At 35.9% G+C, this 16511-nt stretch overlaps 1 protein-coding gene across 1 annotated transcript in view; it reads left to right on the top strand.

Annotated features, from left to right (window-relative positions):
• Positions 1-7042, top strand: part of FSIP2 (fibrous sheath interacting protein 2) — a 127782-nt gene extending 120740 nt beyond the window's left edge. Inside the window, exons 22-23 of the mRNA XM_020886299.2 lie at positions 3806-3875; positions 6838-7042. Of these exons, the coding sequence (XP_020741958.2) occupies positions 3806-3875; positions 6838-6977 (210 nt within the window). The 3' untranslated portion in view covers positions 6978-7042. The remainder of the gene's footprint in view (positions 1-3805; positions 3876-6837) is intronic.
• The last annotated feature ends 9469 nt before the right edge of the window (positions 7043-16511 follow it).

Below are 16511 nucleotides of genomic sequence, written 5' to 3'. Positions count from 1 at the left end.
GGCAGGGAAGAAACAGAAGCTTCAAAAATGGAAGAGAGTGGGTTATAAGAAGTAAATACTGATTCCATGTATTTCTCTGCATTCCTAAGGACTGACTGCCTGAAGACAGTTTTCCAGGAGACCGAGCTATGCTCCAGTGTAAACTCAGAAAGTGTCCTGCTTCCTAATCCTTTTTAGAAACATTCCAATGAATCCTCGAGCTAACAAATCCTCTTATGTTGTGGTTGTTTCTTGGATAATTTAATCCTATTTTTAAGCAAATCTCCCCAACCCCATGACAGACAATCCATTGATTATCCAGTCACTTCTCATTACCAGAGTAATTTTCAGAGTCAAATCTTACAACTCATACTTAAGATAACTTTTACCACATCTCTAAAGATGTTGGGTTAGTTCCTCACTCAACCTAATATTAATTTTTAAACTTAAACATCTGTTTGACAACCTCAGGCTTCACTTAGGCCATATTTTCCAAGTAAAATCATATGTCACTAAAATGGAGACAATCTCTAGTCCAAGGATCTGATTAACAGGCCATTCCTTGTGCCAGACTGAACTGCTGGCTAGTCTGCACCCTTTTGGCTCTTGGCCTCTTTCCTTTCTTAACACTTTTCCATGGTAAAATTATGCTTAAAGTTTTTATTCAGCCCAGTTCTGAGTAAGGTAAAGTAAAGCACATTCCAGTTGTGTCTCTCACTGATTAAAAACTCTCTAGACAACTCCTGAGGGTACTGAAAAGCAAGTAAGTCAGTAGTTTGAGGCAGGAGATCAGAACTCCAAAACCATTATGAGTTTCATGTGTTTTTTCCTCTCACATCTCCTAGCATAGACCCAGGGCAGTTCAAATCCTGTAATTACATAGAGGGAATGGATAAAATAAGAAAGCTCCAAGAGAAACCATGGCTCTCTTACCAGAATTAGGAAGAAGTACCTGTGAAATGGAAAGTAGGGAAGCTCACTTTTCACTGAACACTTTTTCCCCTTCTTCTGCCCTCTCTGAAGGGAAGTTTTAGCCATAAACCTGCACAACAGTGGCAATGAAGCTGTGAGGTGCTTAAGACTGAGAGAAAATATTTCTCTCTGACCAGAGGAATTAGTCTCCAGCAACATGAAGAACACTAGGGGGAAACCTGCTATGTTTTTCTCTGCCTTCTTTTGTTACTTTACCCTGGACATCGATACCATCATGGGATGTATGAGACAGCCCACAGGAAGGCTAGAGCCATGGCATTCCAAACATAGAGTCAGAATAGGGGACTGCTGAGAATCAGAGACACTGAAATCAAAGAGGGACATGAAAAAGGAGCCCCTCCCAGTCTCTTTTTATAAAGTGTCTCCTGAGATGTGTAGCAAGGAACTGACTTGAGGTTCTATAGACAAAAGGCTATGAGAAATTGAACTACAGTCTTAATAGAGATACACACTAAAAAATACTGCCAAGACTGAAAACTAAATTTACATTGGAACCACAGTCACAGAAGACAAGGTAAGATATGTGTTCTGAACTTTAATGGGTTAATTAACTACCTTAAAAAAAAATTAACCCTCTACAGAGAATTTTAACAGTTCTTAGAATCATATAAATTGTTCAAAATGGTCAGGATACAATACAATATTACTCAATATACAAAGAACTAAGACAGTGTCTATAACTTTAAAGGGAAAGGACAAAGATGCCAACTCCAACATAGGCAATATTTTTAAATTTTCAAATAAAAACTTAAGTGATATTAAATTTAATTAGGCTTCATTGATTTATTTTTGTTTTCATTGTCATTATTCTAGGAGGTGAGTCAAAAAGATCAAATAGGACCCAACTAAATTTAAAAACTTTTGCACAGCAAAGGAAACCATAAATAAGACAAAAAGACAACCCTAAGAATGGAAGAAAATATTTGCAAAGCAATTGACAAAGGATTAACCTCCTTAATGTACAAACACTTCATGTAGCTCAATATCAAAGAAATAATGCAACCAAAAAATGGAAAGAAGACCTAAATAGACATTTCTCCAAAGAAGACATACAGTTGGCCAACAAACACATGAAAAGATGTTCAACATCACTAATTATTAGAGAAATGCAAGTCAAATCCACGAGGTATCACCTCACACCAGTCAGAATGGCCATGATCAAAAGACACATGTACCCCAATGTTCATTGCAGCACTGTTTAAAATAGATGTGACATAGAAATAACCTAAATGTCCATCAACAGAGAGGTGGATAAAGACAATGTGGAACATATATACAGTGGAATATCACTCAGCCATATAAAGGAATGAAACTGGGTCATTTGTAGACATGGATAGACCTAGAGATTGTCATACAGAGTGAAGTAAATATGAGAGGAAAACAAATATTGTATAATATCACTTACATGTGAATTTAGAAAAATGGTACAGATGAAAATATCTGCAGAGCAGAAATAGAGACACAGATGTAGAGAACAAATTTATGGTTACCAAGGGTGGCAGGGAAGTGAGGGTTGAGATGAATTGGGAGATTTGAACTGCCGTACATACACTACTATGTATAAAATAGATGACTAATGAGAACCTACTCTATAGCACAGGGAACTCATTGCTCTCTGGTGACCTAAATGGGGAAAAAAAAATCCAAAAAAGAGGGGATCCAGGTATTGCTGATTCACTTAGCTACATAGTAAAAGCTAACATTGTAAAACAACTACAATAAATTTTTCTAAAGAACCTATAAATTTTTATTAAAAAGATTATGTTAACAATGTTTCATGAAGTAACAGCAGATACTCTTGAATCTAATGTAATGCTGGAAGTTCTTAGCAGAACCTAAATTATTTTATTCACCTGAGACACATGGTAGCATCTGCCTCCTCCTTATAGACTAGGTATTATCAACTCTGATTCTCACACATTAGTCATGTGTTTTTCTTTAGTATCAGTATCTGCCCCACCCTCAGGGACTTCAATTCCATGGTGGTATGGGACCCAGGGATTCATATTTAAACAAAAAAAAAATTTCATAGATAATTCTACTTTGCAGCCAATGCTGAGAATAAGTTCTTTACACAGTCTCTGCTCCATTTTATTCTTCAAGCATCCTGTTCAAAATATCTCAAACTCTGCCTCAAATCCTCTTGGAGGAACTGTGGTAGAATTCATTAATATCTGGTGGTCTTTGCATAATCTATATGCAAGCATTTTGTGTTACATATATTTAGCCTTACTTTATTGACTTATTTCCTTTTTAAATTACTAGCATTCTAGAATAGCTACAATGAAATCTTGCTACCTGTCCCAGGCTATTTCATGCCTTTCTGGGGAAATTGCTTCTTTTGCATTCAAAGATGTGATAAAGTCCTATGGAATAAAGTTAGTATCTGAGCCATGTTCCCTGCTCTAGATCCACACAGCCACTTGACTTCTCTTTGGAAACAGCTTTCCTTCCATAAAAGGAAGTTAAGAGTTATGTAATAAACATCTATTTCCTTCTCTTATCTTTATTATCAGAAAATAATCTGTAACTTACTACTCATTGCAATTTATCTCAAAGAGGAGGAGGGAGAGGCAAAGCTGACATTTTTTTATCTCTTATGATACCTGAGCCTTCAAATATTTGGTAGTCAAGGTTCATATCTATGATAAGGGTCAGTCCTAGCCATATAATTGGCAAAATGTATGAGTCTCAGAGAATAATTGTAACTGCAGAACACAGAAGTCATATAAAATGCTATAATGATTATACTACCTCTCTTGAGGATTTTTAGATATCTCTAGTATGTAGTATCTAACAAAAGGTTGAATCTGTACTTTGCTTTGTCTTGCAGTTTATCACCATTTTTGAAGGAAACAAGAATATTCTTCACAGTGTGAATCCCTCAAAAGAAGGCATTTCAGGTACAAAATATGTTATGCTTTTAACATTACTTCTAGAATGAGTAGTTTCTCCTTTGCAGTTTTGATGCATGTTATCAGTATGAGATTGCTATATATAAAAATACAAATATTATATATAAATATTAAGATATTATTTCCACTTGCAATTTACTATGCAATTCTTAAACCAAAGAGGTAATAGGTAATGGATCTAACATTGATTAGGCATCAGCTATCTTCATTTTACTAAAGAGAAAGTGAGAATAAGTTATTCAAGGTCACCCCAAGCTAGTAAGCTACAGCACTGGGGTTCAAATACAGATCTGCCAGACTTCAAAGCCTGAGCTCATTCAGCATGACCATAGCTGACATACTCAAATGATCACAGGAGCTAAGTAGGTGACAAACAAGAACAGTAGTTTGAGCAGGGGTCCATGGCATGCCCCATCTAAAGGGAGCTGTGTTACTCAGGTCCAGTCATTGGCATGCTGGCTTCTTGCCAGGCCTTCTAATTCAGGGATTAGCCTTTTTCAGAAGAAAGTAGAGACAGTTTTGTGTGAAAAATCCTGGCTTTCAGATTTTATGATGTAATTTCAAAACACCTGATAAATGGGACAAAACTTGTTTATATTTCCTACACCATATAGTGTTCCCCCTGCAAGTCTTAGAACCCTAATTTACAAATGAGAAAATGGAGATAAATAACTATCGGAGGTTATACAGCCAACGAATGGAGAGCTTTTAGGGTTCAGAAACATATCTTCTTTCTTTTATCCTACATTCTGTCTTCTCTTTACACTGTGGATCCATATAGTTGCCATTGCATCCCAGAACTAGGTCCTTAGTGAGTAATGACCAAAAATAGCTTATAGTTTTGTTGTGAAAAGAACTATTAATTGATAAACACAAGAGTTCACTGACCACTCTGGGAATGATGCTATTAACCTAGTACACCAGCCACCCACCAGTCTTCTAGTAGAGAATATGGATTTGGGCAGTCTTTGGTGTTTCTAGAAACTGCTTTACAACACTGGAACCACCCAGAATACCTTTTTGACAGTGAAGATTCTCAGACCCTCTATAGACTGGTTAAGTTAGTATCTTGGGGTAATGCTGCCCAGAAATATGCATTTTTAACAAGACCACCAAGTTTCCAGAACATTAACCCTTACCTCTCCAATGAGAATTTCAGAAGCCTTGTCATAATGCCTCAATCATGTTAGAAAAATTTTTATCTTTCCTTTTCATAATGTACATTTTTCTCTTTCATCCATACTTCTGTCTTTTTGCTGCAGATTTTGGCTTTTTCCTTTTTAATTTTTAGATAATTTAAAAAACAGTGGCATGGTAAAAATCTACACAGAGGCTTCCCAGGTGGCTCAGTAGTAAACAATCTGCCTGCCAATGAAGGAGACTCAGGAGGCCTAGATTCAATCCCTGGGTTGGTAAAATCCCCTGGAGAAGGAAATGGTAACACACTCCACTTTTCTTGCCTGAACAAAAAAATCCCACAGACAGAAGAGCCTGGTGGGCCACAGTCTGTAGGGTTGCAAAGAGTCGGACACAACTGACCAACTGGGCATGCACAAAAAACCTAAACATACTTTCTCTTATTCTTTATTCTGTTGGCTTTCTTGGACTTCCCTGGTGATTGATGATAAAGAATCTGCCTGAAGTGCAGGAGACCCAGGTTTGAACCCTGGGTCAGGAAGAGCCCCTGGAGAAGGGGACGGCAACCCGCTCCAGTATTTCTGCCTGGAGAATTAGACGAACAGAGGAGCCTGCCGGGCTACAGTCCATGGGGTCACAAAGAGTGGGACACGACTGAGCAACCAACACTTTCACTTTTCACGTCTGACAGCTTTAAATTTGCTGTTAGCTGTGTTAGCTTTTAAGGGGCTTCCCAGGTGGGTCAGACGTAAAGAATCTGTCTGCCAGTGCAGGAGACGCAGGAGGCCTGGGTTCGATCCCTGAGTCAGAAAGATCCCCTGGAGAAGGAAATAGCAATCCATTCCAGTATTCTTGCCTGGGAAATCCCATGGACAGAGGTGCCTGGCAGGTTACAGTACATGGGGTCACAAAAGAGTCAGACGTGACTTAGTGACTAAACAACATTTTAGCTTTAACTGTAGAAGATCACCTTGCTAGAAAAAACAAATCTAATAACTATAAAAGGTATAGTCTTGAATTCTGGCATGTACTGGAATTAAGAAAAGATGGGCTTTTACTACTATGTGTGCTTTCATGTCCTATCGCATTCTATCATCAGTTTTCATAAAAATACATAAATGTACACCTCCATCTTTACATGTAAAATACTCATTTTTAAATTTTAATATGATATTCTCCAAGAGTCCATGCCCTGAAGAACTGATACAGAACAATAATTCCAAATGGAAACTTTATTATCCATACAGTCTTCTTTCACATGACAAAAAAATCACTTGAAGTCAGTCAACTAAAAATTTACCCAAAGTTGTGAGAAATAACAGCACTTTTAATGCACTTCTGTTTTCAACTGAGCACTCTGAAATAGACAGTCTTGCTGTGTAGAGTTGAAAGTTATCAGTACCCTCTATGTGAGTTTTGCTCATTAGCCTTTTTCAGAGGTTCTTCTGCTAGAAAAAGAAAGGTATTCTTTGAACACCTGATTAGAGAAGCAGCATCAGAGTACAGCAGGCATGATGATGCCATGAGAGTCAGAAAGCTGGACCCTATCAAAGTGTGATGCCTTTCTACTCTCGTGACCATAGGCACAGTTTTGACTTCATCAAGATTCATAACCAAAAATGGGGATATCATTCTGTTTCCTTCACAGGGGTGTTAGAAGGATCGAATCAACAAAATCTTTGTGAATATTTTTTAAATCCCATAATTTATTTTATAAATGTCAATTTCTGAATTCTAAATCATTAATCCTATGGTATTACTGCCTCAACTAAAATGTTTAATAAATATCTATACTGCTTTGCTTTGTCCACAGAAACTTCCAGGTCTGATGTTCCCAAACAAAGATCTAAAATGCTGGCAAAGGTATCTTCAGCTCTGTCAAAGGTGTTTTCTCGAAATATTAACACCAGTATTTCCAAATCTTCCTCACCACCACACCAGAATGAGCACTGAAGTTTTTATACCTGATATTACTCTGCTTACTTCCCTTAGAAAATAAAATGTTCTTTAAAACATAACATAGTGTCCAATCAGATGGCTCCTATAACTCTGAGCAAAAAATTAAGAGCAAGAGAAAGATACACCTGAGTAGCAAAATTTTGACAATGCTTCTGATTAGAATTTTGGTATAAGGAGATGCTGAGTGCTGGTATTACATGCATGCCATGAAAATAAAGAGACAAAAAGTATATCAAGTAAATCAATCAGCCCTCATTACCCACTAGAAAATGAACTTGAATTTTTTTCCTATTAAATTTTCAGAGGGTATGTTCACCAAAATAGTTAGCAAGCTGAGATAAAATTCAAGCTGAATTCTCTGACAGATATGAAACTGATTGGTTCACTATAAAAGATGTATTTGTATGTTCAAATAAGAAGTATCTCTTACCAACTACAGGTAAAATTTCATCAATTTATAAAACATCTCACAAATAAAAATATGTAACTATTGATAAAGAACCATCAAGAAGTAAAGAATCACTGTGGATAAAATATTATATATACATAGGATGATCCCTCTCCTTAAAAACCCTTTCAGACAAGGTACATTTGTGGATAAAATACCATCAATAAACAAATTGCTGATCAGTAAAGTTACTAAATTCTTTATATAGACACCTTATAGGAACACAGCTCTCAACATTCTATTTGTAAGAACATAAAAAGTACAGAGGAAAACTTAACAAGATGGGTCACTAGTACAGTGAGTGATAAAGGAAATTTTTTAAAAGCAGTTAACTTGCTACTTTGTGATATGGATCCAAATGTATTCAGCATGTTTGCTCCTGGGTTCTAAACATTTTTTTTAAAAGATCCAAAAGGTGGACCAAACAATAAAGAATGTCAGTCATCACCATTAGCTATCCCAGTGCTGACTCATACATTTTCAGAAAATGTGATATCTTCTCTTTTCTCTCTATATAATATTCTTGACAGTAGCCAGCATTAAAGCAGAAACATCTGAGAAAATTTTGTTTTACACAATTGGATTTCCTTTAATAAATTTAGTCAGTGAGGCTATGACAGATAGTTCCAGAGGAAAAAATGTAATTATAAAGAATTTTTATATTCCAGTGATGATGAAGATACTTAATTCATCATTTATTCTATTTATAATAATTTCTTATAAATTATTTAATCTCAAAGATCATACAAAATCATGTACACTATAGATGTAGATCTTTTAAAAAATGATAGTTGATAAGAAATGATTGGCAGTCCAGATGAAAACTATTTTCAGGAGAACTAATTCTACCAGTGTGCATAAATTGACAGTTGAGTGTATCCTTATAAATGGCATCCAAACAAACCATTGATTGTCCCCAACTTTAGAAATACCATGCTTTCAGGTTGTCTTTTAACATAAAAAAGTTTTACTATAAATTATTTTTAATCAAAGCTCTCATCCATGTTTTCAAAAGTTGATAAGGAAATAAGCAAATCTTTAACAAATCTGATGCAAAGACACTCTGATTTACATACTTCTCTAATTAAAGATTTAACATGTAAGAGTAATGTACTCTCTGATAAGTTTTTAATGATAAAAGAAATTTCCAATTTTCTCCAACTGAGGTAGAAAAAGAAGCATAAAGTTCAGAATTCTTGAAGCTGTCAAAATTATGAAAAAAGTGATTTAAATTATTCATGAATTTAAGTTCTAGGAAAAACCTTAATCCAGAAAAGTTTCTATTGCATGTCATGTGTTGTATAAACTTTGTAGCTGTTTAGCTAATATTAGAAAAGATACTAAAAATATCAAGGACTGAGTTGAAGGAAATGCATATTACCTGATAAAATCTGTAGTAGCTTAAATTTCTATAAATAATGAACTTTTGATACTGAAAAATATTTTTTAAATCCATAAAGCTTGGGAATAATTTCTCAGGTTTTTTATTCCATTTCTGCTGTACTAATACAGAGGTTGAAAAATCTTTTACATAAAGGGCTAGTGAACATCATACTTTTGGAGGGTATAATGGTCTCTGTCAGAACTATTACATTATGCCTTTCTAGCACAGAAGCAACCATAGTTAATGTATGAACAAGTGAATATGGCTGTAAATTCAGTTTATGAAAAGTAAAATTTGAATTTTAAAATGTTTACATCACAAAACATCTTTTGTTTTTTTCAGTAATTAAACAAATTATAAAATCATCCTTAATTCACAGATTTCACAAAACGAGATGGTAGGCCAGGTATGTCCCAGGGTGGTAGTTTCCTGACTCATGTACTGTGAAAATTTGGGACCCATAAATTAACTGAGTTTGATATCAAAGATACTAGTACTAATCAAAGATACTTTGATATTAAAGATATTAAAAATAGTTGTAAAAACAATGAATTTGGGGAGTTCTCTGGCAGTTCAGTAGTTAGGACTTGGTACTTTCATTGCTGTGGTCCAGGTTCAGTCCCTGGTAAGAGAACTAAAATCCCACAGTCATGCAGTGTGGCCAAACAAGCAATGAAATTTTACTAAGGAAGTTTAAAAATATATTACAAAAAATTAATACATAAGGTTCAAATATTCATTTTTTGTAATTTGATTATTGAATACATTTCTGAAAAGGCACATATACATTCTGCCACAAGCTACCGTGAATTAGAAAAAGAAAGTTACATCAAGATTAAATTTGAAGTTGAATTTTCAGTAAAAATTTGTTCTTACCTTAGAAATAGCCAATCAAAATGGATCCAGACATATTTTCAGAACACTTGGTAGTCACATTTGTGAAAACCTCTCAACATCAGTCTAGATTGCAGCTCAAAGTTCCCATCCCCCTACAGAAACAACTGACAAGCAAAAACTGTCAAACCCAACTTTTCAGAACTTTGTGAAACAGTTAAATGTTTACAATAACTAATCAAACACTGAATCAAGAAAAAGGTAACTGGAAAATGATAGCAAAAATGTATGATGTTTTTACTTGTCCTTGCTCATTCTCTCCCCAGCACAGTGGCAGTCCTAAAAGAAAGAAATTTGCATTCCTTGTGTGTAAGTCCTTGGACCCTGCTTCTGGAAGGAGCAGAGCAGACTTTATTGGAAAATTACTGTGTTTGTCTGTTACAAACTATCTGGGAGCTGCATGAAATAGTGGCAATGCACTTGTTCCCAGTTCAACCTAACTGGGAACTCAGAGCAGAAAATCAGTAGACATCACTCAAAAAAAACTGCAAGCCAAGCTAACAACTCACAGATGCTTAGGGGGTAAAATATGAAGGAAACATAAAACAGATACCAAATCCAAGGAACAAAAGTTAATGTAGTTTCATTAAGAAATTAAGACATTCAGAAGCATCTATGAGAGGAATACAGAAAGCCATGCACATGCCCACAGCAAAACTCATGCTCAGAAAAGATATGAAACACCTTAAGCTTTCACTTCAAGCCAATCATTAGGCTAGCTAAGCCTAGCTAAGTGTTTTAAGTAGTTCCCCTCATAGATCCTACAAGGACTAGGATGTGTGCTTTTTAGCTTCTGGTGTTCAAAGAACCTCTGTTAAAATTCTAGCTTAACACAAGGAACAGACTTCAGTGACCACAGAAGACAAGAAATATATCCTTTGAAACTATAGTTTAAGAAATTCACTAAACATATGGGCTACTATAGCCTTCAACAATCAAAGACAAACAAACAAATAAACATGAAAAAGATGGAGACCTGATTTCCAGGGTTACCACATTATGAATCACAAATTTCCAGTTTTCAACAACAACAAAATCAACCCCCCAAAATCCCACAAGGAATACAAAGAAATAGGGAAATATATCCCCTGTAGAAGAACAAAATAAACATTAAGAAACCTTCCCTCAGGAAGCCCAAACTTTGGAGTAATATATAAAGATCATAGAACAATTATACTGCTACTGCTGCTAAGAAGCTTCAGTCGTGTTCGACTCTGTGCGACCCCATAGACGGCAGCCCACCAGGCTCCCCCACCCCTGGGATTCTCCAGGCAAGAACACTGGAGTGGGTTGCCATTTCCTTCTCCAGTGCATGAAAGTGAAAAGTGAAAGTGAAGTCGCTCAGTCATATCCGACTCTTAGCGACCTCATGGACTGCAGCCCACCAGGCTCCTCCATCCATGGGATTTTCCAGGCAAGAGTGCTGGAGTGGGGTGCCATTGCCTTCTCTGACAATTATACTAAATATGCTTAAAAAGCCAAAGGAAAACCTGGACAAAGACTGAAGGAAATCAGGAAAACAATGCATAAACTAAATGATAGTATCAATAAAGAAGTAAAAATTATAAAACGGACTCCAAGAGCCACCATGGAAAAGTATGACAGTTCCTGAAGAAGTGAAACATAGAATTGCCACATAGATCTATTAATTCCACTTCTAGGTATATACCCAAAGAATTGAAACCAGGGATTCAAATACTTACAGACAAGTTCATAGCAGCACTATTTACAATAGTCAACGGTGAAAACATCTAAATATTTATCAATAGGTAAAAAGATAAGCAAGATACAGTGTAAATGTACAATAAAATATTATTCAGCTTTGAAAAGGAATAAAGTTCTGATATACACTACAACAGTGATGAGCCTTGAAAGCATTACACTAAGTTAAATTAACCAGACTCAAACAAAGGTTAATGTATTGTTCCACTTATCTGAGCTACACAGAAGCAGAAAATTTATAGAGAAAAGTTGAACAGATTTTAACAGGAACTGGAAAGAGTGTGGATTGGGAAATTACTGCTTAATGGGTACAGAGTTTCTTTCTGGGATGATGAAAAAATTCTAGAAATGGAGAGAGGTAATGTTTGCAGAACACTGTAAATGTATTTAATGTCACTGAATTACACTGAAAATATGTAAAAGGGTAAATTTTGTTATATTTTTACCGTAATAATAAATAAGCATATAAAAAATGGAACATAGATTCTGGAGATGAGAAGCACAATAATGAAAATGGAAAATTCACTAGACGGGTTCAACACAAGACTAAAAATATAGAAGAAATAAAAAGGTAAACTTGAAGATAGAAAGATTAAAATTATTCAGTCTAAAGAACAGAAAAAAAAATGAAAAATAAGCAGAGCCTAAAGAACATATGTGAGATAAGAACCTATGTGATACTGTCAAGCAGACCAAAATATGCATTATGTGAATACAGGAAGGAAAAGAGAAAAAGAACAGAAACAATATTTGAATAAATAGTGGCCAGAAACATTCCAAATTTATTGAAATTCATGAATCTACAAATGTAAGCTCCAAAACTGGCTAAACTCAGGGACTTACACCAAGAAACATAATCAACCTGTCAAAGGACAAAATATCATGAAACCAGTGAGAGTGATACCTTACATTCATTTATAAGGAACCTCAGTAAGATTAACAGGTAAGTCCTCATCTATGTGGCACAGAAGACAGTGGGATGATGTGTTTAAAGTGTTAAAGAAAAAAGAAAACTATCAACTAAGGATTCTACATAAAACAAAACTGTCCTTAAAAGAGGGAGAAACTAGACATTCCCAGATAAATAAGAACTGAGGAAGTATGTTATCACTAGATCTACCCTACAAGAATTGATAAGAATCCTTCAGGTTGAAAAAAAAGATGATAGATGTTGCGGTCCTTTAATGGACCAGAACCTACTGGTCCGGAGTCGACGATAAGAAACTCAGAGAGAGAAAGAAGCTAACGTTCCCTGGTTTACACAGAGAACCAGTAAAACCCTAAAACACGGCTTGCACCGCTCACAAAGGCACAGGGCGCCCTCTGGAGGAGGTCTTGAAAGTCCAGACAGGAGAGTGAGCTCAGGGGGATTCTATGCTCCAGAGAATTCGCCAGAGGGAGGGAGAGAGACAGAGAGAGGGAAGGGAGAGAGAGACAGAGAGAGGGAGAGGGAGAGAGGGGGAGAGAGAGAGAGAGAGAGATTATTTTTGTCTTGTAGCTGCATCTTTTCCTATAGGATTTTAAAGAAAAGTACATTAAAATAATAATTCAATGGTATTGGCCACAGCATGTATAAATATATTTTTTTACAATACTTATATGTATTGTGCATACAATAAGTACAGGGAAGGAGAGGAAATAAAGCTGTATAGGAAAGGAGGTTTTCCATGCAATTACTGATTGTGTGGATCACAATCAACTGTGGAAAATTCTGAGAGATGGGAATACCAGATCACCTGACCTGCCTCTGAGAAACCTATATACAGGTCAGGAAGCAACAGTTAGAACTGGACATGGAACAACAGATTGGTTCCAAATAGGAAAAGGAGTACATCAAGGCTGTATATTGACACCCTGCTTATTTAACTTACATTCAGAGTACATCGTGAGAAACTCTGGGCTGGATGAAGCACAAGCTGAAATCAAGATTGCCAGGAGAAATATCAATAACCTCAGATATGCAGATGACACCACCCTTATGGCAGAAAGTGAAGAAGAACTGAGGAGCCTCTTGATGACAGTGAAAGAGGAGAGTGAAAAAGTTGGCTTAAAGCTCAACATTCAGGAAACTAAGATCGTGGCATCTGGTCCCATCATTTCATGGCAAATAGATGGAGAAACAGTGACTGACTTTATTTTTCTGGGCTCCAAAATCACTGCAGATGGTGATTGCAGCCATGAAATTAAAAGACACTTGCTCCAAGGAAGAAAAGCTATGACCAACCTAGACAGCATATTAAAAAGCAGGGACATTAGTTTGCCTACAAAGGTCCATCTACTCAAAGCTATGGTTTTTCCAGTAGTCACGAATGGATGTGAGAGTTGGACTATAAAGAAAGCTGAGTGCAGAAGAATTGATGCTTTTGAACTGTGGTGTCAAAGAAGACTCTTGAGAGCCCCTTGGACTGCAAGGAGATCCAACCAGTCCATCCTAAAGGAGATCAGTCCTGAGTGTTCATTGGAAGGACTGATGCTGAAGCTGAAACTCCAATACTTTGGCCACTTGATGCAAAGAACTGACTCATTGGAAAAGACCCTGATGCTGGGAAAGATTGAGGGCAGGAGGAGAAGGGGATGACAGAGGATGAGATAGTTGGATGGCATCACCAACTCAATGGACATGGATTTGGGTGGACTCCAGGAGTTGGTGATTGACAGGGATTATGTTCATAAAAAATACTGATATTTAATTATTTGCTTGTGATGTCCTTATATGGCTTTGCGTCAGGGTAATTCTGGCCTCATAGTATAGATTAGGAAATGTTCCTCCTCTTGATTTTTGGAAAAGTTTAAGAAATACTGGTGTTAATTCCCATTTAAGTGCTCCATATAATTCACTAGGGAAGTCATCTGGTCCTGGATTTTTCTCTGTTGGGAGGTGGTTAATGCCCTGTTTCATTCACTACTATTCAACATCATAGTAAAACTTTTTTACCAAAGCAATTAGACAATAAATTGTCTAATTGTCCAAGTGAGAGAGAAAAGAGTAAAACTATCTCTGCTTGCATATATGAGTAGAGATCCCCAAAGAAGATACACAAGAAGGCTACTGGAACTAATAAGAGAACTCAGCAAGATTACAGGATAGAAGATAAATACAAAAATTCTACTGTATTTCTATGTACCTGAAATAAATACCCCCCTCAAAATTAAGAGCAGTTCCCACAATATCACCTAAATAAGAATCAATCAAGAAAGGATGTGAAATACTTATAATAAAAAGTTTATAATGTTTCAGAAAGAAATTTTAAAAGGACTAAATAAATGGAAAGTATCTTCATGATCCTATATTTTTGGCAATGGATTACTGAATATGACAGCAAAACCATGAGCAACAAATCTAGACTTGAAAATTAAAAACTTATCTGCAAAGAATATTATCATGAAAGTGAAGAGACAACCTGTAGAATGGATGAAAATATTTTCAAATCAAGTATCTGATAAAGGTGTAATGTCTAGAATATACAAAGAACTCATGCAACTCAAAAACAATTAAAATATGGGTGTAGACTTGAATGGACATTTCTCCAAATAAGATATAAAAATGGCCATAAGATTTTGTAGACATGCAATTTCATAAACTATTAGGAAACTGAAATCAAAACAACAGTCATTTACTATTTCATTCATACTAAGATAACTTTTTTTTTAAGGAATAAAGAAAAAAAGTGTTGAGTGGGCCAGGACATAGAGAAAACAGAATACTCGTAAATTGTTTTTGGGAATTGCAGCTGCTGTGGAAAAGTTTGGTGGTATTTCAAAAAGCTGAACATAGAATTACCATGTGACTCAGCAATTCCACTCCTATATATATGCCAAAAAGAACTGAAAATGGGAACTCAAACACTTATACAATAACACTGATTGCAGTACTATTTGACAAATGTGGAAACAACTCACCTATTTATCAACAGATAAATATACCCAAAAAATGTGATCTATACATATAGTGGAATATTATTTAGCCATCAAAGAATGAAGCCCTGATACATGTGACAACAGAAATGAACCTCTAAAATGTTATTCTAAATTAGTGAAATAATCCAGATTCTGGACAAAAATATATTCTACTTAAATTACATATTGTACACAATAGGCAACTGCATAAAGATAAAAGGTAGATTAAACATTACCAGGAACAAGGGTTGGAGATAAGAATGGGCATCACTGCTTACAATTGCTGCTTAATTGTGGTAGTTTTGACTTGGACTACTGAGACATTTTTGGAAATAGCAGGGATGATTCCTTGACACTGTGAATATCATGCCTTTGAACCTTACACTTCAAATATATATTAAATGTCAAATATTCTATGTTCTATCACAAGAGAAATTTAAAAGCCTCAACTGAAGATGTGATATCAAACTGGAACTGGTCATAGAATAACTCAACTGAGAAAAGCATCAATAAGTGAGAAGTGTTACTTACTAGGCACATCTAATGCAAAAAGCATAAAGACCTATTTCATTAGATAAACCTAGACAGTTGGATGTAATGTTTTTAAAGGTAAGTGAAAAAAAGCAATGATGAGAAGAAATGAGTGGCCAGTGAGATACAGTCTTTCTGTTACCCTCTTAAAATAAACTTTGGGAATGGAAATAGAGTAAAATTGACAGGTTGAAATTGTAATCTTCATTGACAATTCAGAAGAAATGCAATCTTTTACAGCTTCTGCAATTCTTTATTATGGATATTCTTTATCATGACACTATAGGGATGCAAAAGAGAAAGTAAACAGAATAATAGAAAATCTATCTCTGCTAGTTTTAAATCTAGTTCATGATAGTTCAGTTCAGTTCAGTTGGTCGTGTCTGACTCTTTGTGACATCATGATCTGCAGCACGCCAGGCCTCCCTGTCCATCACAAACTCTTGGAGTCCACCCAAATCCATGTCCATTGAGTCTCAAACCATCTCAGCCTCTGTCATCCCCTTCTCCTCCTGCCCTCAATCTTTCCCAACATCAGGGTCTTTTCAAATGAGTCAGCTCTTCGCATCAGGTGGCCACAGTATTGGAGTTTCAGCTTCAGCACCAGTCCTTCCAATGAACACCCAGGACTTATCTCCTTTAGGATGGACTG

The sequence above is a fragment of the Odocoileus virginianus genome, chromosome 13 (genome assembly GCF_023699985.2).
Source record: "Odocoileus virginianus isolate 20LAN1187 ecotype Illinois chromosome 13, Ovbor_1.2, whole genome shotgun sequence".
Taxonomy (NCBI): domain Eukaryota; kingdom Metazoa; phylum Chordata; class Mammalia; order Artiodactyla; family Cervidae; genus Odocoileus; species Odocoileus virginianus.
The sequence above is the reverse complement of the archived record's forward strand: the minus strand, read 5'-3'. Positions and strand labels throughout refer to the sequence as shown.